This window comes from Panthera uncia (assembly GCF_023721935.1).
Source record: "Panthera uncia isolate 11264 chromosome A1 unlocalized genomic scaffold, Puncia_PCG_1.0 HiC_scaffold_16, whole genome shotgun sequence".
In the NCBI taxonomy this organism is placed as follows: domain Eukaryota; kingdom Metazoa; phylum Chordata; class Mammalia; order Carnivora; family Felidae; genus Panthera; species Panthera uncia.
Window position 1 is genome coordinate 8,486,181 of NW_026057576.1, and position 27,465 is coordinate 8,513,645.

At 49.2% G+C, this 27,465-nt stretch overlaps 1 protein-coding gene across 4 annotated transcripts in view; it reads right to left on the reverse strand.

The window, feature by feature from the left end:
* Positions 1–27,465, reverse strand: part of SLC7A1 (solute carrier family 7 member 1) — an 80,534-nt gene that overhangs the window by 14,111 nt on the left and 38,958 nt on the right. For 3 of the 4 annotated variants that reach the window (XM_049647389.1, XM_049647391.1, XM_049647392.1), the window contains 4 exons: positions 11,948–12,331; positions 8,295–8,453; positions 6,071–6,245; positions 175–296 (listed from right to left, as the gene is read on the reverse strand). In XM_049647389.1, the coding sequence (XP_049503346.1) occupies positions 175–296; positions 6,071–6,245; positions 8,295–8,453; positions 11,948–12,317 (826 nt within the window). In that variant the 5' untranslated portion in view covers positions 12,318–12,331. Of the gene's footprint in view, positions 1–174; positions 297–6,070; positions 6,246–8,294; positions 8,454–11,947; positions 12,337–27,465 lie in introns of those variants that run through there. The other variant, XM_049647393.1, reaches the window with a different exon arrangement.

The window sequence follows — 27,465 nt, forward strand, 5'->3', positions numbered from 1 at the left end:
GGGGGGGGAAGATTAGCAGGAAGCTACAAATCTACACGGTACTCATGTGTGAAAGAGATGCAGCCGGCACATGCCCGCAGGAAGGAAAACAGCAACCCGTGGGTAAAGTCAGTCCAGCCCATCTGACGAGAAAGGAGGACCCTCCGCCCGGGCTCCGGACGGTGGGCGGCGTACCTGTGGTGGCAATGCAGTCAAAGCCCACGAATGCGTAGAAGCAGGTTGCTGCACCCGAGAGGACGCCAGAGAATCCGAAGGGCATGAATCCACCATCACCAGGTTTCCCTACTTTCGTGTCACTGGAAGAAAAGAGCCAAAGACCATGAACACCCACTTCACGGTCCTGAAGAGAAGCCATTCCGGTCACCCCACCCGCTGCTGGGCAGGGGCACTCCAGACCCTTAGTGAATGATTCCCGAGACAGCTGTCACCCCACCGGTCACCCGGTGGGCCACGGGCCTCTGCTTTGTGAGACCCAGCCACAGGCGCAGTCGCTAAGCCCTTTCCAGAAGCACCTTCTAAATGTCAGCTTCGGGGAGGGAGTAGGGACTACGAGATGGGGGTGTCCAACGGGAAAGCGGGAAGAAACCAGTAAGTGAGGCCTCTCCCCCAGGACACTCAAACGAACAACATAGACTTTAGAACACAGAGCTGCCAACTGGGTGCAGGGCCCCCCACCCCAGGAACCAAATGTGAAAAGTTTCCCATATTTACCAGTAACTCAGGTCTCAAAAGCAGCAGAGATACTGAGGTTAAAAAAAAAAAAATCAACTGTGTTATTAGTCGACGAAAGCGCCTCCTAAGCCCCCACACGCACATGGTAAGCAGGGATGCCTACGTGGGTGCGGACCAGCGCCTACATGGCTCGGGCACATGGGCGGGGCTCGGGACATATCTGCCAAGGTAACAAATACCCAGTCCAACACATGTTGTAAGTCCTTTAAGATTCAGAAAATAGTTCCAAGGAAGTGAAACGTGAGTCTCTAAATAGTGTGTCCAGGCCCAGAACAGCCGCACGGAGCCCGGGGCTGGCCATCACTCAAATCATCCTGGATGGCTCCTCCAGGCCCTGCCTGTCACCAAGTGATTCTAAGCCTCATTCGCCCTGGTCCTCTGCCACCGCCTGAAAATCAGCAGAACTCCCAGCCCCCTTCATCAGCCATACATTTATAGCTGGCTGCCAGGCTGCAGGCTTTCTGTCACATGGTCACCTAATACAGAGTCCCAGAGGACAACTGTCCACCTCTGCAGAGCAAGCTGCCCCAGACCACTTGACTTCCAAACATAAGAAGAGGAATATAGAATATTCCAGTCCTACAGATGTTACAGTTGGGTTAGCAAATTGTTGGCCAAATTTGCTTTCAGAGGGATTTATCAACTAATAAAACAGACAGCCACTTTGGGCCCAATATTTCCTAACAAAGACTGAGCCTGGTACGGATTCCTAGAGGGTTCCTGGTAACAACCTGCCACTGAGCCACTGGAAGTCAGAGCGTGAAGCCAGTCCTCAGTCTGGCACCTACTACCGTTCAGTAAGTAGCAACGTGAGGGAAACCCCAAGAAACACACAAGTGATAGACGCAGGAAAAATTGTTGCTGCCAGACTCAAAGGGAAGTTGTCAGTTTAAGCTAGGACTAAAATAAACCCACGACCCAAGTACAAAAACGGCAGCCCAGGACAAGTCAGTCAGAAGCCACAGGACGCACCCACTGCATCCACACATCACAAAGAACATAGAATGCCCTGGTGGGCTGACGCCTATTGTAAAAAATTTTAGGCCAAAGCCCAGAACAAAACCGCTGACAGCCAAATCCCTCAGGAGAGAGGGATGAGAAGATAAACGAGGGGCACTCACCATCGAGAGGGCTTCTGGGGGGCTCCTGGAAGACTCTTTCGACTTCCAAACATGGCTAGAACCTCAGGTCTTCGTCAAGACCCAGCTTCCCTGTAACTGCCAGGACAGACAGACAGGCGTGGAAGGCCTCCAGATGCCTACCCGCCTCCGCGGAGCCCTCTAACATCAAGGGCTATGGAACAGCCGCGAATAAGAATAAATGAGCGCTAGGACTGACGGGTTTGCTTTAACAACCGTAAGGCAGAGGCACCCACAAAGGTTTTAAGAATTCCATTTGAAGGGAAGAGGAAAGTGCAGGACATTACAAACATCAAACCCTGGAAAGAGGCCTCGCAGAAGAGGGCTAGGGCCAGAACGTGCCTTTGTCACGCGAACAGGCGAAGCGGTGACCACCGAGTGCGGAGCTGGGGATGCCTAGCAGAGCACAAGAACGGCATCCTCCCTCCCCCCTCAGGACCGCAGCGGGGCAGGACTCCGATGGAAGGGGAGCGACACAGAAAGTCTGTCCCTGCATAAACTCCCGGGGCCACCAGCAAGAGTAACCAGGTTGCCACCGACTGTGTGTCCCCTCCAGCCGGGGCCCTTCTCGACTCACTGGCCACACGGGCTCGGACACCACGTATCGACAACAAAGGACAAGGTCCTCGCGTACGAAAAGCCCTGCGGGATATGCTAGCAAGGGAAGCACGCGAGGTGCAGAATGTACCTCTCTTTATGTGAAAAGAGAGGGGAATATACATATAAATTACGTATATGAGTTTCAAAATAAATGTAAATGTATACTTACAATTGCTTGCATTTATACAAATAAAAGCTTACACAAAAAATAGTAAAAATGATCACCTATGGCAGGGGGACAGTGAGGTAGATGAAGGAATGGGACAGAATTTCTCAGTGTAAACCTTTTTATAACATCACGACATACGAACCACGTGAAAACATTATCTACTCAAAAAATTAAGTTCAACGTTTAAGAACAGTGTGGGGATTCTGCTCTCGGTGGCAGCGTATCGCTGGGAAACCACCAAAGAGCCCATTCTACTTTGCCTCGAACCAAAACATTTTGCAAAGGCTCTTTATATAGATCAATAATTAACCCGTGATCTGCAGGCGGTGGTCGTGCCCGCTCGGCATCTGGCAACTTACACACGAAGAAATGGGGAGGCAGGATCGTGCCACCACGTGGCGAACGTCGCCTGGCGACAGAGCAGGCTGAAGCCAGATCTCAGATCGGTGTCCCCTCCCCTGCAGCCAGGGTGACCGGCTCCTGTGCATCCCACTCAACCGGTTACCCAGTCGTTAGCAAATAACTGGCAGAGGAAGGAAGGAAGAAACGTCTCGTGTTCAGAAACATCCCTGAGCCTGGGGTGAGGACTTGAGACGGGAGCCTCCATGGTGGTGAGGGGGGGTCCTCCCCCTGTGTGGCCTTTCCCCACGACATCAGTGGAAAACATCCTTCACCAAGACTCAACCGCTGTCACTTCCACCCACCAACCCTGACATAAACTGCTGGTTGTCCCCAGAAGCCACACCCCCTTCTTCTCCACAGTCCTAAAACTGAATTATTCTAGGCAGACATGGGAACACCAAGAACAAAGACAACATGCTTCTCAGATTCTCCAGCTACAAGGTGGAGCCACCTGATGTAAGCAGGCCTGGTGTGTTCAAGTCCTGAGAAACATCAGGCAGGTGAAGTGGAGAGCAAGGCCGCTCTTCTACTTTTCCCATTTTCTTCCTGCTGGTGGGAGCCATCTTGGACCCTGGGGTGATCTTGGGAATGTGGGCCACGGACAGAGCCATCAGATGGAAGAACCACCAAAGCAGTATGCCGGACTGCCTGCAGACGTTCACCTAAGAGAAGTACGCCTTTATCTTGTGGAAGCCAATGTTATTTTGGGGTTTTCATCCCAACTGAAGACAGACTATCCAACCAAACCTTCTCAGTAGGTTTCTATGCAGTGCTGTACCTTTACACTTACTACATCTGTTATCCATCTACCGGACTCTGGAGAAGAAAGCCAGAGGGAGCACGTGGCAAAGGCAGTAGGGAACCAGCCAGACTGTCGCATGACATTCCTATTTCAGACCAAGAGACAGACTCCAGGTTCACGGGGGCCTTTACAGCCAGTCACGGAGAGAGCATCATAAAATCACAACCCGATGTAGTCAAACGGCCACCAAAGCCACGCAGGCTGAAGCTCCGCCATGCTCAGTGGTTTGGTCGGGAAAAGCCCTATTGTTTCAGAGACAAGCAATTTCATGGCCATGGTCAGAAGTACAAATCTACGGCTGGGGGGTGGGGGGTGGGGGGGAAAAAGAGAAAGCAGTTTAGAGGTTTTAATAAAATGAAAGAGCAAGCTACACCCGAGACCCGCAGCACTCTACTGCAGAGGCAGTGTTCCCGAGGCTGGGGCCAGCACAGTTCATCACCACCAGGACACAAAGTGTGTGAGGACAACCAATGCTAATAAATACCATCAGCTGGCGCAAACCATCTCTTCGTAAACACAATAAAATTACATCTCGATCGACAGCCAGGAAATAAGACCTGCCATCTATATTTAATTCCTGATCTGTAAATAGCAACCAGAAAGATAGTCCCCCACATCTCAGAAATCTACTGTTACTTCCAAGCGTATTTGGAACTGGCTTCACTCCAGGCTGAGTTAATGAGCACCAATAAATGTGGCATAAATGCGGCTCAGGAATGCTACATTAGAAATCCTCATTTCTCAGGGGTGCCCGGCTGGCTCAGTCAGTACAGCATGTGACTCTGGATCTTGGGGTCATGAGTTCAAGCCCCACACCAGGCAGAGAGCGCACTTAAAAAACAATTAAAAATCCTCGTATCTCTGTAATCGATTTGAACCATTAACCACATAGTATTTCATGCATTCAATTCAATAGTTTCCTGTAGTGAACTAGGCATGCATCAATGCCTGTCCAGTGACCGGACCACTGGAAGATATGACCGGGCCCTAACCGGAGACCAAGTTCCCCATGACCGCTCGGATCCCCAGCATGGGACCTTGTTTCTCAGCCTCCCTTGCAGCTAGATGTGGCCACCTACTGGATTCCCACCAGTGGAATGTTGGCAGAGGGGACACGGATCTTCCGGATCTGCCCTTGAGAGCCCTGGGCATGCTCTCTTTCACCCCCTTCCTCCTCTGGGACAGCTGGAGCTTGCCTGTGCCCACAGCCCAGGTCTGACCATGCAGAAGAGGACAACATCCTAGGGCATGACGGAACAATCAGGTCGACGACCAGGGTTCCTGAAAGCCTGTGTGCAGACAGGATGGCCAGTCAACCTGGTGTGCTCATGTCAGGATCTGAGACATCCTTTTAAAGCCACTGCATTTCAAGAGGGTCTCCTTGTCAGAGCAGTTTAACCTTTGGTCATAATTAAAGTAGAATCACAGAGAAAACCTCACTCCCCCCTTGTCCATCCTAGAGCCCTAAGATTTACCTGAAAAATCTGACAAAAAAAGATCAAAAAGAGAACATTCTAATTGGCTGGCTTTTCTTTCCTAGGTAATCTGAGCTTGCTGACGAGGCTTCAATGAGGGCCCTGAAAGAGCACAGGTCCGAGAGCAGGCCTGTCACCTGCCTCCCATCCCGGGCATCTTGAGTCAGAGACTGTAAGGGAGATGGGGCCACTGGCTTTCAGGGCTGGTGTACCCCAAGTCGAGGGTGGGAGAAAGAGACCATTATAATCACATTTCAACACTTTAGTCATTCTGAAAACCTCTGATAAAAAGCCTGTGATAAAAGTTTCACATATTTCTTCCCTCTGCATTATTAATAGGAAGACATTTCAGGGTCAAGTGACATCACCATGGTTTTGCAGAGAAAATCTTCTCTGAATGTAAAACTTAGAGGTTGGTCATGAAACAGAATGTGAGGAAAAACAGATAACTTACGGAGTCTGACAAAGATCCCCAACTATGTGTAATTTTAGAATTAGAATGAAATTTGTTTTCCTGAATAGCCTCATCATACAATGTTCTGTCGAGTTCAGAGAAATGAAACCTAACACAAATGTCAAACAAATAAAACATTCTCAGCTATTTTACTGCAAAAAAAAATTAATTCAAATTCAAATTATATTTGCCGAAAAGGCATATATATGTTCTAGCCGATTACATGCCCCCAATGCACGTGTGTATTGTTAAGTACGAATCAGTTGTCACATGCTGAGAGGAAGACGAACAACTCACTTGTTCAGGCAGAGATGATGGGATGTGTTCTTGAAATCCTCCTCCGTGAGCTGCCAGTTTTTAATCGATCCTTTCACGAATCCTGACACCATTATGAAGCCCAGGACCAGAACATTGATACAAGTGAATATTTTGTTGACCATGGCTGACTCCTTCACACCGAGAGTTAGAAGTCCTGAAAAACCACACAAACAAGAACATTTTGCCTGAGGGTGTTGACTTTGGGCCAGGCAAGTCCTTCCTGGGACAGGAACGGGGATCGGACGAGAAGGTGACTTATAAGAAGAATCTAAGTGGCACCAAACCTCCCGAGATTTCTGTGATCCTCTGGGAATGGGGCTGAGTCAGTAATCTTTCTAGAGGTAGGTATCAAAATAACCAAAGTTATTTTATGGGTGGTTCATAAAGCTGTCAAAGTTGGCCTTCCAGGTCACCTCCCCTCTGGAGTTGAGGATGTCACCCAGGGGGCACCAAAGGACTGCAGAGATGGGGAGCACCACGGCCAACCACCCTGGAGAGCAAGCCCCCCACCCAGGGAAGAAGAGAAGGCCTCTCCTGGCACCCTCTCCTCCTCACTAATGTACTTTCCTGGGACTCGCCTCAGTGGGGCAGGATTTTTTTTCTCCAAGGAGGAGACACTTTGCTCAGTTTCTTGGTAGAATGAAGGGAGTTCTTCAGATGAGAAAATTATTCAGACTCACTTTGGAATGTTAGCAATGACAACTCTTGATGATTAGGGAACCACGGATCGTGTGGTTCATCATCAGACTCAGTGCATGTAAAACAACGTCTAAGCTAGACTAATTATAGCTCATAAACGCACATTAAAAAAAAAAGGTAAGTGATAACAATACACAGGAACCATATGACAACACTGTCTCTGAGGCTTATAGGCCACAGGATCACCTTGGGGTGAACGTGCCATTTGGGGACTTCTGTGGTTAAACTCCTGGCTAGCTAAGAAAAGCCTGGAAAGGCGTCCAGGCGACAGGTGACCACCACTTATGACTTAAAACTGTTGCCCTGCCATGTACAACTTTTACACTTAAAATACAAAATGCATTTCACAATAGATTGAATTCTGAAGTGAAGGCAATAGGAGGGAAGTGAGCAATTAATCACAGCGAATACCTCATCGTGTTCTGCCCTGTTTTCTCTTTGGCGTCCCTCCCTCTCATGTTTATGAAAATCTCACTAGTGCGAACTTGATTTCTGATACGTGTTTCTGCCAGCTGGACCAGAATACTGCTGAGACTGGCCTGTGCAAGATGATTTCAATTACATGGTGCGTAAAATAAGGCATGTTGTTTTTAAAACCCACCCAAGGGGCGCCTGGGTGGCTCGGTCGGTTAAGCATCCGGCTTCGGCTCAGGTAGTGATCTCACGGTCCGTGAGTTCGAGCCCCACGTCAGGCTCTGTGCTGACCGCTCAGAGCCTGGAGCCTGTTTCAGATTCTGTGTCTCCCTCTCTGCCCCTCCCCCGTTCATGCTCTGTCTCTCTCTGTCTCAAAAATAAACTAAAAAAAAAAAATTGAAAAAAATAAAATAAAACCCATCCAAGATTTTCCAACCTCAAAGGGGAATTTATCTGCATTCAGTCTAATGCTTACACCGTAAATGCCACATAGAACAAAACTCCCATCCTCAAGGCTGAGACACAGACAAACATCACTAAGAACAAGCTGCCATCCGCTGCGTTCAAGCAATATTTGGAATTTTAAAATTCTGCACCCACAATTCTGTCAGGAGACTTACCTATTTAAAGGGCGTTTTGACAGCTGTTAGGTGTAAAACCATCTAAGACTTCTCCAACACCCCAGGCATACGGTGGTGCTCCACACCGACCTCACCCCCTACATCTTCCGGGCTGAAGAATGCCACTTTCCTTTCCAGATGCTCATCCACTGAATCAAGGGAATTTGCACTCCTGGGTCACTTGTACAAAAAGCTTGCGGCCCTCACAAAATCTTACTCCACAAACCACTACACAAACACCCGAGACGCCCCTTTAATTAAATGACATGTGGCCTTGACAGCTATTAAAGTACCTTGTGTGGACCAGAAGCCATTAAGACAAAAAAGATGTCTGTATTCGTTATAGAAAGAAAAACAGAAAATGAGGGAAAAGGAGAAAGAGAAAGGGAAGAAACAGACCTAATGGGAGCCTGTCTTACCCCTCAGGCCCCTCACTGCAACCTGACGTGTGTGTGACTGTGGAGCTTTACCTGTTAAGATAAGAATTATGATCACAGCAAATATGTCTGGGTTTTCGGCCAGCACTCCGGGGGCATTCAGAGCCATGTACATCCGTGAGAACTCCCTGATGGGATTGCCAATCAGCTCGTCGAACGTCGCACTCCAGGCCCTCGCCACGCTTGAAGTACCTGCCACGAAACACAGGTACCAGAGGAAACTGAAGAAGAACGATTAACAGTATTTGTCATCGAGCTCAGCTCCGCCTCCGCGCGGGGGTCACAGATGACGCGCTGGAACTTGGCGGTGGCAGCCGGACCCCGGTCTGTGCTAGCTCGGAAATGAGACTCGATTAGTGTTTGCAGTGAAGTGAGAAGCTTTAAGGGCAGGCTTCACGGGCCTGGAAAGAAACACGACTTCCCATCACAACCCAATGTGAGCACGTATACTGTGTCCCAAATCTACGACTGACTAACAAACGTTTTACAAAACGGCGTTATGACCCTTATCGCCTGAGACACGCTCTGATGGTATGTATTCAACTCTACATACTTTATTTCGTTACTGAAAGAAATACTGGTGGCAAACCATAGCATCGATTTTGAGATCCACTCACGGGGTGCGGTCGGCAGCCGGGGACACCCGGCTCAGGAAGCTCCTTTTCCAAGACCCTGGGACAACAGAGCTGATGGTCCCCATCCACAGGTGAACGCTGTTCTCCCAGCAGGAGGGGACCCACCCAGGCTGACCCTCACGCTCAGCGACAAAGTCACCGGCTCACCCCGGAGCGGGCGTCAACCCGCCTCTGCCACTTGTGTGCCCAGACTGGACTCGCACCGCCTGACTCGGGGGCCACGGGTCCCCAGGTGTCTGACCACAGACAACGCCAGCTCCACGTCCCCGCCATGAAGACCACAATCAGATGCGGCCCCACAAATGCCAACGACTGTTGACTGCGCTCTCCTCCTATCAACCTGAGTAAAGTCACCGCTTTTCCAGGAAATGTCACTAAAATTCCAGTACTCACATAGAGCATTTTCCTTTGTTTTCAATGGGGGCCTTATTGGTGACTGTGGTCTGGATCATCCAGAGGATTTGGCTAAAGGGAACTACAGAGATGCGATGTTGTTATTTGCTATCTTGCCGAGTATTTTTCCATCGACTCAAAAATTTAACCATGTTTCTTCATCCTCAGCATCTAGTCTATTATGACTTCTGTCCATCAAGGCCACAGCCCCAGTGAAGAAAACTGGTCTCCCCACCACCTCCCCGACAGAGGCCAGCTCTCTGCTGATCAGACTCTGAAGCCTGCTGTGCAGGGTGAGGGGTTGCCCAGCCTTCCTTCCTGGCCTACCCCACTCCCTATCTCTGAAACATGGCTAAAAAAAAAAGAGAAAGAGAGAGAGAGAGAGACACACACACACACACACACACACACACACACACACATTTGCTAGGAAAAACGGCCCTTCCCTAAAAGCTAAAGCTGAGAATCACCCACAAGTTCGCATGCATGAGTCAGTCCCCTACAAGCAAACAGCACTCTGGCAAATAATCTTTCATTTGTCAGTGTGGAAGCCGTGGACAATTCATGCCCGTGGTTCTGCTTTAGGCCCAGGTAAATCCTCTGGGAGCATAACAGCCCATTTCGGACAGCTATGTTCCCACTCAGAGACTTGAGCTTGTACGAGCATTTGCAGTTTTAAGTTGTGCTGTTGTACTGAAGAAAAAAAAAAAAACCCCACATTATTAGGAATTTTATTTTTGAACCTAGAAGCGTGAGCTATTGTGGCTGTCGTTAGGTACCACAGTCACTGAAAAGAAAGGGAAGGTGCTGCTCAGAGAGCCTGGGGGGAGCCCTCTGCCAGCTGGCCTGGGCAAGTGGCAGTGGGGGCCGAGGGGAGCACCCAGAGGGCAGCACACGGCCCCCTACAACATTCCCAGTGCGGGGGACGCAGGAGCGAGCCAGGACCCGCTCACCACATCCTCCTGTGTTTTGATGATATTACAGAAAGCTTGCTGAAATACAGGTGGAATGTTTAGTGGCTATTTATATTTCCACTTTTAGGAACTGGCCATTCATATCCTTTGGTTATTCTTATATTCAGGTGTTTGTCTCTTTTAAGTTGATATGTTCAACTCTGGTTGTATTCAAAATACAAACAACATAAAGAGAAACACCTTCTCACCTACCAAATTGAGAAGACTTTATACTTTTAGTGTCTTTGTTGGTTTCTTGTTTCTAATGTCAGTGCCCAGAGTCAGCAAGTACGCGAGGAAAGGGGCCCCTGGCCATCTGGAGGATCACAGATAACACGGGCCTTAAAAATATATAAGCCTAAGGGGCGCATGGGTGGCTCAGTTGGTTAAGCGCCAGCCTTTGGCTCAGGTCACGATCGTAGGGTTTGTGAGTTCGAGCCCTACATTGGGCTCTCTGAGCAGAGCCCACTTCTGATCCTCTGTCCCCCTCTCTCTCTGCCCCTGCCCCACTTACACTCTCTCTCTCTTAAAACTAAATAAATTAACTTAAAGGAAAAAAAGAACGGCTGACATGCTCAACACCAAAAAAACATACACAGGCCTGGGGCACCTGGGTGGCTCAGTCGAGTCAGCTCAGGTCATGATCTCATGGTTTCTGGGTTCAAGCCCTGTGTCGGGATCTGCCCTGGTAGCACAGAGCTTGCTTGGGATTCTCTCTCTCCGTCTCTCTCTGCCCCTCACCTCCTTGTGTTCTCTTTCTCAAAATAAATAAACATTTTTTTAAAATATGCAGCCCACTGACCTAGACATTCTGCTTCTTAAGACCATTTTAAAAGAAAAAGAAATCATGTCTATGCCCGAAGACATTAAGTGATTAACTGTTTACAACAATAATAACACAACTGGAAACAATCTAAATACCCTACAAAGACATCTAAAAAATTATGCTATATAGAGAAAACTATATAAGGATATACACTCATTTGGAATAATACTGCAGAAAAATCCTTAATACTGTAAGAAATGCTTACTATACATTGCTTTATCAGTCAAGAGATATACTGGACAAAAAAAATACATTTGTTTACAAAAATATTAACAACAGCTAGATCCCTAAACTCTTATGAACAGAGATTGTCTTATTCCTCCCTTGGGTCCCTAATATCTAGCATAATGTCTGGCACAGGGGATGGACTCAATGAATATTTGTTGAAAGAATGAATGAATAAGAATTAATTTCTCTGGGTTGTTACACTGGGCAATGTCTACCTTCTGCATTGCGCTTTTCTATATTTCCCAAGTTTTCTCTATCAGTGGTATGTTTACGCTAGTAATTGTAATCAAAAATACTAAAAGGGACTACGCTCTTTTCAGTAACAACAGCTTCCCATTGATTCTACATCTCTTGTGTTAACAGGACTGACCTCCTGGTTGGTCTGGCTTATCGTCACTAACAGTCCGATGCGCCTGATAGTTAAAAACAGGGGCACAGACCAGAAAGAGCAGCGATACCCAAAGGCTGCCCCCTCCTTTCATAAAAGGGAAAGGGAACATGTACAACAACAACAGTCAAGGGAGGATGCTAGACTCTTCGAGAGGAGTTAGACTCAGTCCATTTGGAGAGCAAAGCAGAGTATGGCCCGCCGTTTGGAGGTGAAAACAGCAGAGGGGTAAGGGAGCGGGCTCCAGGCCTCCTGGGACATACCAATGATGTAGGAGAGGATTAAGTTCCAACCAGTGATGAAGGCCCAGAGCTCCCCGACGGTGACGTAGCTGTAGAGGTAGGCCGAGCCTGTCTTGGGGACCCGAGCCCCAAACTCTCCATAGCAGAGGCCGGCCAGCACTGAGGCCAGTGCTGCGATCAGGAAGGAGATGACGATGGCAGGGCCCGCGTCCTCACGGGCCACAGCTCCGGCCAGGACATACACGCCGGCACCCAGCGTGCTACCCACCCCGAGCGCCACCAGGTCAAAAGTGTTCAGGCAGCGAGAGAGCCGGCTCTCTTCCCGGCTGCAGTCCACAACCTTCCGGCGCAGCATCTGATGGCCAATGCTGAGCAGAACTTTGCACCCCATTGTGCTGATCAAATCTGCGGGAGAAAGAGAATGGAAGCGCTCGTTATTGCCTTTCATTCCACCCGTTAACCTCATCTTATCACAACACAGACGGCCACCATGTCCTTCACTCTCATTTACTGCTAAAATGTTGTAAATCTCAGAATTCCACAGCTGGCTGTCAGAACATCCACCGGCAACTTGGCCCAGTCTCAGGCTTACCCAGCATGGATAGAAATGCCCCGGAGGCCAGTCTACCCAGCTGCCTGGACTTTGAGGTCTCTGAGCTTCCACATTTACTTCAGTTCTCAATTGACAGCCTTCTATGGACAGAAATTACACAGTATGAGAAACACAAATTAATGGCATTGTTCTTTTCCTCACTAATCACACAATGCACCATGAAAAAGAAGATAGTATTCCAAGCGGAATGCTACGGAAGGCAAACCGATCCAAACCCAGAGGCCTTGAATAGCAATGACGATGCCTTTTCAGACCTTTCTGAGATCCCGAGGGCAAGAACCAAGCTGCTTCCACTTTTAAGTTAACACAGAGTTAGGTACAGAGCAGAAAAAATTGTTGAATTATTACAAGTTAGGGTTTTTTTGTAACTGTTACCACTCCAAGAAGCCCTTTTCTTCTGGGCCAAAATATTAGCCAAATGTGCTACATGATACGCTTCTGAGCACAAATCAAGAGAGGGCACGTGCTCACCAATGGCTTATGTCCCCCAACCTATTTCACCCGGAACAAGCCCAGTGTGGGGCCCCAGGATGAGTGCACATCATGGACAGCATCCCAGGCCAGCATTCCAATCCCTCTCCTATAACACACAGGCCAATCCTGCCTGGGCAGCTCATCCCAAGGGGGCGAAGAGGGCCAGCGGGCACTTGGCCAGGATATTAGCGCCCACCCTCAAACACATGGAACGTAACCCCCCAGACTTAAGGGGATTGCCCACATGACTTCCCTCCATAGAAGGCAGTCTGGAAAGGGCAGAAAAGAGTGGAGAAACCTAACCAACACTACCTCAGCCAGGGGGCCATGGTAAACAATGATAAACATTTGATTAGGTGATGTGACGGGAAGGGCACTTGATCTCTCTGATCTTTCTCCCCAAACCCATCACCCCAGTCTAATCATGAGAATAATATCAGAACAATGACAGATACGTTCTATAAAACACCTGACCAGTGTTCCTCGTAACTGTCAGGTCCTTAAGAACAAGGGAAGGTCAAGAAACTGTCACAGCCAAGAGGAGCCCTAAGGGAGACATGACAACTAAATGTAATGTGCGATCCTGAAGTAGAAAAAGGGTAAGGGGAAAACTAAGGAAATCTAAATAAAGTACAAGTATCAATATCGGGTCATTAGTTATAACCGATCATCCACATGAAGGCAAGGTGCTAACAACAGAGGAAACAAACAGAGGTGTGGAGTATATGGGAACTCTTTTTTCTATACTCACAATTTTTCTATAAATCTAAAACTGTTCTAAACTGGAGAGTTTATTTTTAAAAAACACCATGTGCAGAGAGAAGCTATCACCATGACTTTTAGCTACCGAGGTACAAAAAAAATATCACTGCTTTTTCATCTTTATCATCAACTGGCGTTTATTGACCCAACCTTGCTACAATGAAGTCACCGGAAAACAAAATAACCTAAACAGAAAATGGCAGACCTAGCAAAGTCCACACCTAACCACCTAGAAGACCTGACCTGCTCACCCACACCCTGTGACCTCAGCCTCCGGACGCAGTTTGGTCTGGCACCCTCCCGGCCCCAGCCAGGACCCTCTGTGTCGTCACACAGGAACAGGGGTGGGCCTCTCCATACTTCATCTGACCGACCAAGAGTAAAAAAAAAAAAATGTTGATCTCAGGACTCAGGAAGTTTTCAGGTAGGATGAGGAGTAACAGTCACGTGTTCTTATCCCCTTGTTCTAAAGATGAAGAAAAATGACTCAGAGAGCCAAGGGTCGAACAGGGTCATGGCGCTGGGAAGGCACAGTGGCCCAAGTGCTCATCTAGGGCTCCAGCATTCCAGGTGGGAAGGAAATGACATCACTGTGCAGTGAGGTGGGGAGGATGTGGGGAGGAAATGAGGAAAGACGACATTATTTGTGGAGCCACAGTGGGGCAGGAAGACCCCAGACACCAGGGTGTGACAGGAGCTGAAAAGGGCAGGGGCTGCGAACAAGGGAAGAGCAGGCACAGAGACCAGTGGCTCACCAGTCTGTTTCAGGCCACATGCTGCTTCCGAGGTGCCCCAGGACAGCAGCGAGCGATACCCGGGCAAGACAGGTTTCCCAGACAGTCAAGATGAGGCCCTCAGTGACCTCAGGTCCTGGAGAAGGCCCCAGCTCTGCTGAGAGAGCCCAGGGCGTGATTCCTCCCGACCCACCTTTTCTTTTCCTCCTTATAGGATTTAGCTGGATTTACTCAACTCGGATTGTAAATCACAACAAAGCTTTTAGGAAGCAATTGCTCGGAAAATGAACTAAAGATGCACCATTTCAACACCACCGCTGGCAGAAAAAGCAGCGCTTGGGGCTGTGCAGAATGCCTGTAAAATAACTTCTCGCCATCGTTTTTGGCAGGGCGGGGAGTATGTGAGGTAGACAGGAATCTCAAACGGAAGCGGAGTGTGAAAGGTCCTGGACTGCTGTGCACTTGCGCGGTTTTCAAGCTGATCGGTAAACGCAACTGACATGTAGAGAGCGCCTCCCTGCTCCCCACCCCCTCCTAGATGTAGTCTGGTTAATAATAAGTAGATTCTCTCCCCCAAACAATAAAAGCCAGTGCGAGGCAAAGACGTACTTAAACAGCATCCTCTTTCCTCGGCCTCGCAAAGCAACCCGGGGGCCCAGAGGGCTATGACGAGCCTGCCTTCCCCTGAAGGACAGACACATCTGTCTCTGTAATTTACACTCCTTTCTCCGAAGCTTGTTGTCTGGGGCAGAAGGAAAGGCTGCTGGAGCCCAGACACAAGCCAGGAACACACTCTGCACCTCCTTAGGACGGAAGGCGAACGAGAGCCCAGTGATCACCTCAGGCCGAAGTGACCCACCAAGACGTGCGGAGCTGCGCCCAGGGCCCCGGGTGCCTGTGTGTCGCCCGCACCGGGGGGGGGGGGGGGGGGGGGGGGGGGGGGGTGGGCCGCGTCCGCCAGCCAAACACCCGCTCCAAGAACTCACTTCCTAATGCTGGGAGCTCAGCACCGTCTTCAAAACAAAGGGGGCAGGTTACTGCACACGGAAATTTAGACACAGACATTGGTTTTCAAACACAAGGTGGAAAGAGAACTCTGTTGAGAGTACAAAACGTGACCAGACAGACGCAGTTCTTTTCTTTTAAATAGGCACGCAGTGGCTCTTTTCTCTGGGGACAGTCCTCAGCTGTTCCTCGCCCCCAGCAGTCCTGGGGAAAGTGGTCTGTGAACCACCGCGTGGGGAGCACAGCGTGGACCCTGACAGGACACCAACCTCCCACCATTTTTACCTTGGTTACTTTGCTTTGCTTTTCTTCTTTTTCAGTCTTTATTACTGAAGGACAGTTGACACGCAATGTTCTATCAGGACCTTGGTTATCACTGGAAGTACTTACTGCTTGGTTATCTGGGGAAAGGGTAGTAAGCTCAGGGAAGACACTGGAATAAAAATGTAGTCAAATGCTGCTGGGGGGCCCAGAGTTGATAGCCCAGGGAAGGAAGGGTCTCCAGTTAGTTTCTACTTTCCAGGGTAGCTGAAAATGAGATACCCACCATGTCCATGTTTATTTTTAAGAAATATCCTTCCTATCTCCTTAGAAGTAGCATAAAATTACATTCTCCAAGTGGCATCATCTGTCAGGATTTTGTACACATTATGCTACCACTTATGTTCGTGCTGAGACCCTAAAGCTCATCATCCAACCAACAGTGAGACTAAATAATACTTATCTGTACAAAACGAATCTAGCCATTCAACTCCCTGCAATGGGGGTTGTCATGGCCTTCCTGCTGTGGGGGCTTAGACAGAAAGTTGCCACAGTGCTTGGAAAGCATTACCTGAAAATTAGGCTATCCTTTCTTGCGGGGAGTAATCTGCACAATGGTCAACACCTACACTTTTATTTGAGGTTTTGACAGAAATCTTGCAACAGCGAGAGTCTCAGATCTGTCTTACCCCCTGCTCACTTGTTACTAAAGAGCACTTACCTCAGGTGGTACATCCCCTAATAAAAGCAAAGAAAATGTGTCTCTTTTCCATGGAAATTCTCACTCCGAGTTGTATTCTAGTAATCACTGTGTAGCAATAGGAGTAAAATGATCCAGTGGGTCAGGATTGTGGACATAAACGCTGTTTTGAAGAGGTCCGATAAAGGTGGGAAGATGGCAATGTATGACTTTTTTCAGTCTCAAACTTAATTAAGGCTTGAGGTAGGGAGGGAAGGGATAAGATATAGGCCTTTATACTAAGTTCGTAAATGCCGTCCTTTGAAGAAAATCTTAGCACTGAAATCTTTACTAGGTTGATGCTTTCACCGCCCCTTTTCAGTGGTCTTCAGAATGGCCCGGGCCCCAGATGATCTGCTTCCCCCCAGCCCCTGCCAGGGGGAGCCATCCAGAGTGAAATCCATGTGAAATCTACCACTCCCACACCACCTACACACACTGGGGCCTGCCTCCATAGCAGGCAAGAGGCAGAAGGTCCTTGCCAGGTGCTGGCCTTGTGGGGCACCACTAATGGGTGGGCACACAGAGCCTATTAAGTGGCTTCAGCTTCCCTAAAGCGTGAGCAGCTGGCCCATCACGCGGCGGGGGGTGTGGCTGCCCCAAGGCACCTGGAGGGCCACAGAGGGCCTGCAAGTCCAACATGGAAGGGAACGGACTGCTCACAACTATGACCTGCAACCAGGCAGCAGAAGAGGTCCAAGAAAAGAGCGTTCTAGGACGCGGGCTGTGGTGGGAGAAGACGAGACTCCCAGGGAGGAAAACAACCTGCTTTGGAGGAAGTACTCTTGCTTTCAACGTCGGATCCACATCCCCCAGACGTTAGGAGACCCAGAAACAAGAAGTTAAATTAAAACAAAACAAAACAAAACAAAACAAAACAAAACCAGAGTGTAAACAGGACCAGCAGACCACTAAAGATGGAGATGTGAAGAAGCACGCAAGGAGCCATGAAACGAGGTGCAAATGACAGAACCGAACCAGAAGTATGGGGCCGGGTGGCGGGTCAAGAGCGATGCAGCAAGCAGACGACGGTCAGGGTTTGCCGTAGGGGCTGACTCACAACCACGCGTCCTCCTGGGGGAAGTGGGAGTCCATCAGCCTGCGGTGAGAGATGACTTCAGAACCTGGACTCTTCTAAAGCCCCCAGGCAAACAAGGGACATGCTGGGGATCTAACTGAATTCCACCAAAGATCACTGATCTCACACTGTTTTGATGCCCTGTGCTCGACCCAGTCAGGGTTTATGGAAATGCAGAAAGCCACAGTCCTACCCCAGGAAGCAGAGTGTGGGGGCGGGAAGAAATGAGCACACACGACTGCTCCGGGAGCTGGGCCCACAGGGTGACGGGACTCCAGAGGAGATAGAAATGTACCTCAAAGGCCACTTCAGGTTTCCTCTGCTATCCGTTCCTATGGAATCTTTCGTGAGTGAAATGGGTTAAAGCAAAGAAACAATAACCATTAATCTTTATGGAAAAATTTTTGAGCATTCCCAGACCCAAAAGAATCACCTCTGTTAGGCTTTTCTGACACCCTAGCTAGGACACATTCTTGTTAACAGATGCACAAAGTAGGTCGAGATAAAGCAGAGATGCTCACAGACACAGTTCAGAGCTCTGGTGAGGCTTGATGCAGGGGACAATTCCTGGGGAAAGAGCGTGGCTCTGGGCACTCTGGATCTGAGCAGCCTCTGTAACAGCTCGCTGCAAAACAAATGCTGAATGCTGTTCTGGCTTTTCGCCTTCTTTTGTATAAGCAAAACTCTTCCAATTACGGTTAACAAAAACCAGGTAGGTCCTCGTAACGGCGAAGCGTATGCACAATGCAAACCTTCAAAGAGTGTGGGACACCTGTGCTTTCACGGGAAAAGAGGTGTGGTCTCATCAAGCAAGGACAGAGGCATAAAGTCCACAGGTCCGCCTACGAGTGTGCTTGCTTCCATCAGAAGCTCAGTCAGAAAGATGCTTTATGCTTTTCTATCACAACCCACAGCTAATGTGGCTTCTCACTGGCACGGGCGGGCACAAGATCCAAGGTGATCGCCGAATCTCACGGTGCCCAACAGTCCTCCAGACCTTGGTGACTTTAACACCTTGGCCATCTCAGAAAAAGCCCCAGCAGCCCTGCCGCCCATGGCCTACCTCCTTCCACTGATGCAACAGGGCTAAGTGCAGAAAGCTGCCAGAGGCCCCGTCAACAGCAATGTACACAGCCCGACACACGGCCATAAGCTCTAAGTCTGCAGAGCAGAGCTGCTGGACAGAGGGGTGGCGGGGAGGCAGGAAGGCAGAGGTTCTGCCTCAGTGCCGACTTCCAGGCAACAGGGGTCAGGCCCAGAAGGAGGAGGCCACGGGGACCCCGCTCAGGTGCATGCCGATCCGGGCAGGACAGCTTCCAGGCACAGGGCGGGAGGCAGCCAGGGAACAGCACACTACTCAAGGAGCTTCCAGTGCAGACACGGCAAAGAACAAGGCAAACGAGGATGGAGAGACTGACCGTGAGCACAGCACCAGCCTCGCAGCCCGCCAGGAAGCACTAAGGAGCGAGGAACCTGGCTCCACGGTGGCCGTAAGTGGTGTCACCACCCCACGAGCTCGCACCTCGCAGAGGACCAAGCAGATAACCCTTGGGGCTGAGAATGGACAATGCTGTTCATCAAAGAACTAAAACAAGATCTGTCAAGTACAAAACTGTTGCCGAAATGGTGTGCAGGCAGAGAAGTGTTTTCAATAGCTTTAATGTCCTGGGAAAACATCAAGCAAACAAGTATATTATTATGTATATTGTCCCAGTGAGTATGTTGGGGGGGAGAGGTGTATGTGTAAAGTACCAAATTACTGAGATTACCTTTCAGATTATGGGTTGTTTTCTTCTTTTCTGTATTTGCCATACTATCTGTAATGAGATGTGCTACTTTTTAAAGCAGAAAATAACAATAGTAATAACGACCAACGTTTGGGGCACTGGCCAAACGAAAGGTCCCTTCCATAAATTCACGTATTTCACCTTCACACCACTTTATCTGGCCAGCAATACTCTGCATTCCAGAAAAAAGGGAACCCAGCATTACCAGACTCAGGAATTCTCAACCCTGGCCGCACAGGAGGATCACGTGGGGAGGTTTTTTAAATAAACCACGACGCCTGGCCTACCACAGATCAAGTCACTTCTGTCACATTCCCCCAGGTAACTGGCCCAAGGGCACGTAGTCAGCGAAAGATGGAGCCGGGGCTCGAACCCAAGTCTTTCTGCCCCAAAGCCCCGCACTGTCCTCTGAAGCGGGCTCTCCGGGTGTAGGGGAGGGGCGCCGAGGGCGTGGCGAGGTTGTAGACAAGTGGGGACAGATGGCCCAGCTGACTGGCGGACAGGAGAGCCCCCGATGCGTCCCACCTGAAGGGCCGCATCCTAACCCGCCTCCGTCCCCCAGCACCCAGGAGGCGTCATGACGTGCAGAGCACCCGCAGGGGACACGCGGGAAGCATCGGCTGACTTAAATGGTAAGAAACTGACAGGAAACTTCATCGTAGGTAATCACCACCATAACTATCAATAGCTTATGAGGGTCTCTCAATCAAAGGAGATTTTGTTGGCTGAAGAGTTCATGGTTTCACTTGCTAAAGAGCACCTTTCTGTTTCTCTACACGGATATAAATGTAAAAAGCTGCCAGCTGCCAGCTGTCTACTAATTTGAAACAGTTCCCGTTTTCTTCACAGATACTTTCTGCTATGGGGTGTATTCTATCTCCCACCTTCCTTCTCGCCCCAGCTGAGGACAGCTTTCCCACTCCACTGGGGGACAGCTTGAGTACCCGTGACACCCTCTGCCTAGGGTTTTCTGAGGTCCAAATTCATATCTTTAAGTCAGGATTTGGGGTCTCTGTTTCCACATCTAAAGGTGAGGCAGTACTGCTGTCCTACCATCGCAGGGTGCTAATGAGGGTCAAATGAGATGATGCATTAGGGAACACACTGGAAGGCCAAATTCATTCTTCTTCGAATGCCAAGAGCTCCTGTTTTTGCCACGCTGGTAGGCCCTAATTCCTCGTATTTCTAATCTTTCTTCAACATCTCGGTCTGTCAGCTGTCTCTGCCTCCGAAAGCAGAAGCAGACAACCCTATCAGTGAAGGGCTCCCGTCACGACAGCTGTTGTCCCTCTTGAGCGGAGGCTGTGCCACAGATGCTGTTGTCTTCTTCACTAGGCTCAAATCTTTTCAACATTGTCCACTCAACTTGAAGAAGGACATAAAAAACAAGAAGCCAATGGGAGAATTGTTAGGGACATTTTCACAAAACCCAGACACGATCTAGAAATGCTCCTTCTTAAGCCGGCAGGATGTGATTAGACAGTATTTGGGTCTCTGGATGGTGTTTCCATCGCTCAGGAAGGTTGTGCTGTATCAGGAGAGATGCCCTGACCCTGTGTACAGAACTGCGTTACAACAAAAACATGTGTTCTCTCGGGAGGTCAGAGCTTCTTTGCCACATGCCTTTAATCACACTTACTTCTGTAGTGTGTAACGAAAGTGTTCTGGATCTGCAATCTGAAGCCAGGTGACCTACAAACTCTGTGGGCAGGTCCAGGGGGAGACCTGCCATTGCCTGTCTAGTACAGTGTTGATTAACCAGAACTAAACAGAAGCCTGGTCCTAAGGAGCAGGAGATTTCATAAAATCGGCTTTATATGAGCTGTAAAGCACTTCATTTGGGCCTTAAAAACTGTTGTACATTTGGCTCTCGAATGGAAAAGAAATATCTTAAAGAAAGTTCCCCTCAGATTAGAATTCAGACTTACTACCACAACATTGCCTCTTTAATTCTCTAGGCCTCTAAGGTATCCTGAAAGACAGGAGTTTTCCATGGCTCTTTCCAGAAGCATCCTCTGTTTCCAAAAGCACAAGGAAAACTGACATCTGGAACCACCACAAGGCAGAGGATCCTACGCAAAACTCATCTTTCACCGCATGTTCACCCAGACCAATAGTTTTCCGTTTACTAATGCATTCACCCGACAAAGCCAGGCAGTTCACTGATTTAGACTCCAAGCTCCTGTAATTTCCGCCCTCCCCCATCTTCCCATGGTCACAAGCAATTGTGTGGAAATAACCTGGAATTTCTAGAAAACGCACTGGTTCCAAAATAGACAAAGAAGCGGTGAAAAACCAGGTCCAGCTCCCTGAACTGAGCTGGAGAGCAGCCGCACAGGGGGCTGGGATCCGCCGGAAGCAACCAACATTCTACACCAGCTCCTCAAAAGACACATACGAGTTCATTTAATCCACATCAGAGACCATCAATAGCAATTGTTACTCCTCTCATGAGAGTAAGAGCGGAGTTCAGGCGGCAGGTCCTGTTGCCCACAGTCACCTAACCTGCATGTGGTAGAGCCAGGATTTGGCCTAGGTCACCAGATTCCAGAAGCCCTACTCTATGCCAGCTGCCAAACGGATTCCACTTTGACCAGGCCTATTCCCCCCCTGCTGTCGACGATTCTTCATGTGTCACCTGGTCCTACAAATAAAAGATTCACAAGAGTTAAGGGACACCCTCTTCCTGAATGATAATTCCTCTGCAAAAATTAAGTCAGTTATTCACATGGTGGAGTGAATCAACGGACTCCACCCATTGGCCAAGACCCACTGGCTTCGAGTCAATAAGGAGCTTTATCTAAGGAAAAGTGAGTAATTTGGGTTGCAGGGCCCAACCAGGGCTTCAGGCAGCATTCCGGAAAGCACACAGACAGCAAGGCTTAGAAAAGTATGAAAGGAAACAACCAGCCAAAGAAGATGGATTAAGCTTATGCTGGAGATATTACATCCTGATAAAAGTGGAGAGAAAGTGTCAAAAAAAGTCCCACAAAAACCCATGTATAGCATCCCTGAGAAATAATAACATACTGAATATGAGTTTTTATAAAGAATGGTCTAGAAAGAAAACTGAAATAGGTGTTTCTCAACAGGGGACTTAGGGCATTTTTTTAGATTCTGCATTTTGACAATTTTCTCTAGAAGTGTGGTACTGCTTCTGAGTTAAGGAGAAGGAAATATTCTAATAAAACCAACAAAACAAATAAGTGGAAAAAAAGGAAGGCATAAGGTCCAAAGACAAGTTGAACCATGTCAGGAGTCTATCTGGAGATGTGGACAATTGAGTACATGGGGTTTCATTATGCTTTCTCTCTACATCTGTGCACATTTGGAAATTTCCAGAAGTGAATGTGAAAAGAAAGGAATTCATCCAGGGCTGACCCAGAAAACAAAGAGGAAATTCTTCAACAACCTGTATCAGGGCCAGGATAGCCCCTCAGCACTGTTAGCCATGGCCACATATTAGTTAAATAGTCTTTTATGTAGGATTAGGTTGAAACATATAAAATCGTCAGTATTCAGCTATGTTGTACATAAAAACAGCCTAGAGCAAAGAATCCGTAATCGGCAGGCCTGGTCTTACCTCTTAGCAGTCTCATTCCTATACAGACTTGGGTCTGTATCATACACGGGGAATTAGACTGAAATCAGAAAAGGTAGCATGAGTTCCAAAGAACAGTTCCAAGAAAAAAGGAGTGATTCGTAGGTTATTCAGAAGCTGGCAGGCAGCTGCTGAAACAGAGACACCTGTAGGGAAAGAGAGACACTTGTAGGCACGCCTGTGTTTGTGCTACACGCTATGAGGGACACAAGCACAGTGTTGTGGTTCATCTGTCACCACTGGGCGGGCTGTGGCCCCACAGGGGAGGTAAGGCACAGGCCTGCAGAACCGCCGGGAGCACACAGGTGAGGCCGGCTGTGCGGAGCAGAGCGGGAGGGCAGGGCAGGACGGTCCATTTACAGGAGTCTTGCACGGCCAGCTGAGGGATTTACACTCAGACCTAAAAATTTTAAGCAAAAGAAGGACATCAAAAAAATATTTTCTTGGGAGGCTTGATCTGGTCTTACTGTGAAGGACAGACCAGAGCGGGAAACAGCACCAGGACAGCTCACTGCTCGTGGCTCAGCCTTCTTTCTTTGGGGGACAAATTCAATTATATTTGTCTTTTGAGCATGATATTTTAATCCAATAAAGCACTTTTGAGCAAACAAATGCTATAATCTTTGATATTTACCTGCCGTTTGCTCCTTGTTTTTTCCTCAAAGAGCCCTGAAATACACACGCTCCTCACACCCAAAGTTACCATGGGAATTATCTATGTGGTGTATCATGCACAAATAATCCCTAAGCAGGAAATGGCTTCCTACACCCATATCTCACAGGCAGCCAAAATTTCAGGCATTCGTCCCCAAAGAAAAGCATGTAAAAGTTGAAAGAAACACCATAGCCTTCTCGTGTCATTTGCCACCTCACCTGTCTTGGGTCCAAACAACTACCTGCCGCGCTTTTCGACCACGAGGTATTTTTTTTATGTCATATGCTGGGAGGAAACACCCTAGTGCGTGGTGACAGGACAGTCTCAGCACAGACAGCACAGCCGAGAATGTGCTTCTCGTGGCCTGAAATGACTCTGAGGCACCAGAAGCAAATGGCCAGTGCCGCAAGGGTGTGTGCGTACCAGAACGCTGGACCGAACGGTCAAGGCCAGGGGAGGCCTGGCAGAGGGTCAGGCCAAAGTCAGAGGTGGACAAAGCAGCCCGCAAAGTCGGACCAATGGAGTTACTCCCACTGGGCAAGAGAGCTGGACGGCAGCATTAGGTGTGCAGGGGCTCTTTTAGCAGGTCAGACCACAGGTGCATCGTCCGTCACAGGCAGTGCCACCTGCTGTGTTGTAACGCAAGACCCCAGTGCAATACCGTAACCGCACTGTCCTACAGAACGCTACCCGAATTCAACCCCGGCGCCTGTCAATACGACAGCATCCAATTATCCAGGACCACATTCTCCTTTACAAACAACGCCAGAAAACTGCAGCTGGGTTCCGAGGCGGGTCACAGACAGCAGCAACTTAAGCCAACATTCCTGATGTAGAACCAGGCACTCTGGGCATCCACCGCCCGGCAGGGACAGTGAGGGCAGGAGAATACCCAAATTGGTTAGAAGAATAAATGGACCCTTTAGGGTCGTGATCCTTTAACAGATTTAAAATCGTGGATCACCGTGGAAAAAAGAAAGGAGCAAAACAGTTTCCCACAAAAATGGATAGCAGACGGAACCACTCCTCAAGGAGCAAGGAAAGGCATCCAGGGGTACGCGGCCTCTAAGGTGGCCCCGTGATCCACTCCCGGTATCTCCTGGAGTGTGTGTAGAACTGGGACTTGCTTCCAGTCAACAGAACATGGCGACGGTGCTGGCCGTCGCTCCGCGGAGCTTACGTGACGTGAGCTCCATCTTGCTAGCGTCCTCCTCGTCGGCTTAATGAAACCCATATGGCAATGAATGTGGCCTCCGGGTCGGCCAGAGAGAGGCCAGGGCCCCGGGTCGTACCATCATGAGGACATGGATCTGCCCAACAACCTGAGGGAGCGTAGAAGCAGATTCTACCCCAGCCACGCTTCCAGATGAGAACCAAACCCTAGGCAACACGTTGACTGCAGCCTCGTGAGCCAGGCCGGGCCCTGACTTCTGACCACAGGAGCAACGGAACGATAGATGCGTGTTGTTTAGGCCTCTACGTTTGTGGTGATCGTTGTGCGGTGACCGAGTACTCCTCCGCGGCCCCGTCACGAGACAGTGAGTGGGTCTGCATCCGTTCTCTCTTACACCTTCAAGGACTTAAAACCAGAGCCCAACATTTCTCCTCCTCTGTTTTAATGGTGGAGTTAACCTTTTCTGGACCTGAAACTATTTTTTCTTGGTTAAGGATGAACGATTTGAAAGCAATTTCCTCCTCTGGAAGCATGGTATGCACTAAATGACTATTATTTCATTGTTTACAAAATTGCGTATTTGCCCCGTGTCACTCTTCTGGGAGTTACGGGAGCCACACAGATGAGCAGCGCACCGTGCCTGTGCTCAGACTGCGCACTGTCTGGAAAGAAAGACTAAAGCAACCATCTACCCATTCGACAAATACTTCCCTTAAGCCTACTCTACGCCTCCCCCGCTTCGAAGAAGTGCCGATGAAACAGCAGGGAACGGAACAAAGCTGTCCGCCCTCTGGGCAGGAAGACAAGATGATAAACTGAAGCGCACAAACAAGTATGGCAGAGACCAAAAAGCCTCCAGGGGACGCACCACCTCTGCCGCCGTCTGGCACCTGGTCTGTATCTCTTCACTCAAGAAGGGGCAACCTCACGGTGGTTTCCAGTAGGTCGTGAATTCCCCCGATTTAGCTGCAGTTCAGGACTTGTGCCGGAGGACCTAAGAACCATCGATGGCTTCCCCACACATTCGGTCACAGCATCCTGATCCTGAGAAACAGATCTGATATAGACTTTTCATTCCGATGTGAACACTCAGCACCACGTGCCAAGCCCTGGTATTAGGTAACAGGAAGGGTTTCTAAAATAGTCTGTTGAGATAGCAGAGACACATCTGACGACTGCAGGAAGGGGAGGAAGAATGCAGAATGAATTCACTCTAAGCACTCTTACTAAACAGGCCCTGAAAAGAGGAGGAAAGAAAAGGACACTCAAGGTTCACCATGGCTTCTGGCACCACACAGGATGTTCCCCCCTCCCCGGCCGCACTTCCCTGCCGGCAAGGATCCAGTTTTACCGTCTTTTGGGAAAGGACACCTGGTAACTGTGCACCTTTGTTTCTGACATTTACACAGTTGCAAGGGCCTCATAAACACGCCGTGTACTTCCAGCCGTGAGCCTCCCTATGAACTATGCGGTAGGAGCTTTGGGGAGTCTGGCCCCTCCTTCTTATTTCAAGGTCACTGCTCAAAGACGCCCACCTGTGGCAGAGGCCGCTGGCCATATCCCCCACAAAGTTCCTCTGATGAAGGATAGCATGGGCTGCTGACCCTGATTATGTGTGCATTCTTTTTTTTCAACATTAAAAGAAAAATTTTTTTTAATGTTTATTCATTTTTGGGGGGTGGAGAGGGGCAGACAGAGAGGGAGACACAGAACTCAAAGCAGGCTCCAGGCTCTGCGCTGTCAGCACAGAGCCCAACACAGGGCTTGAACTCACAAACCATGAGATCATGACCTGAGCCGAAGTCGGACGCTTAACTGACTGAGCCACCCAGGCGCCCCTACGTGTGCATTCTTAATACAGCTATTTTTGGAATTAAGAATATGAATGGCCGCAAAGGACAGTAAGGATGTGAGAGGGAGGGAGAGAAGTCAGGGGAGGTTCTTTTGTAAACACACACACCTGAAAAAACTGCCTCCTTTTGATGATGCATAAAATAGCAACAATAACAATGAAGTGCCCATACTCAGTGAACTTGTTATTTTAATCAAAAGCTAACAGGAGTAATAGCTTTCAAGTATTTTAATAGTGGAACCCATCTTTCCCAAACCACATCTGCCAAACCCAAATGTAAGAATCAAATAAAAGTGGAGCCTCTCTTACACAGAGAGATGGGAGCCACTGAGCCCCGCAGGCTAGCCCTGACCTGCCCCCGCCCCGCCCTCCCTGCCTGGCTCCTTGGCCCCCCCTCAGGACTCTGCGGCTCCAAGGCCCAGCCTGAAATGCACTGTCCTATAGCAGATCACTACAGCACCTGAACCTAAGAATAAGCTACGGGAGAATCCCTAGGTAAAAGGGGGGAAAGCAGAGGAATAAAGAGATAGGAGCAGGAGGAAAGGCTTGAGAGCAGGAAGGAAACTGGAGCCAGCCCTTGACCCTGAGAAGCACCAAGGCTCCAAGAGTCAAAGGCAGCACCGCAGTGCAAACCATCAGTGTCACGGCATTGCACACCAGCACGGACAGGCCAGGGGCCGCTGCCCAGAGCGAGGGCCACCAAGGGCTACACACCACGCAGCAGCCCTGCATCCACACCGGGAGTGAGCGGCAGGCTTCGGCAGATCCTCTCTCCACAGCTGCCCTGATGGACATAGATTTCAC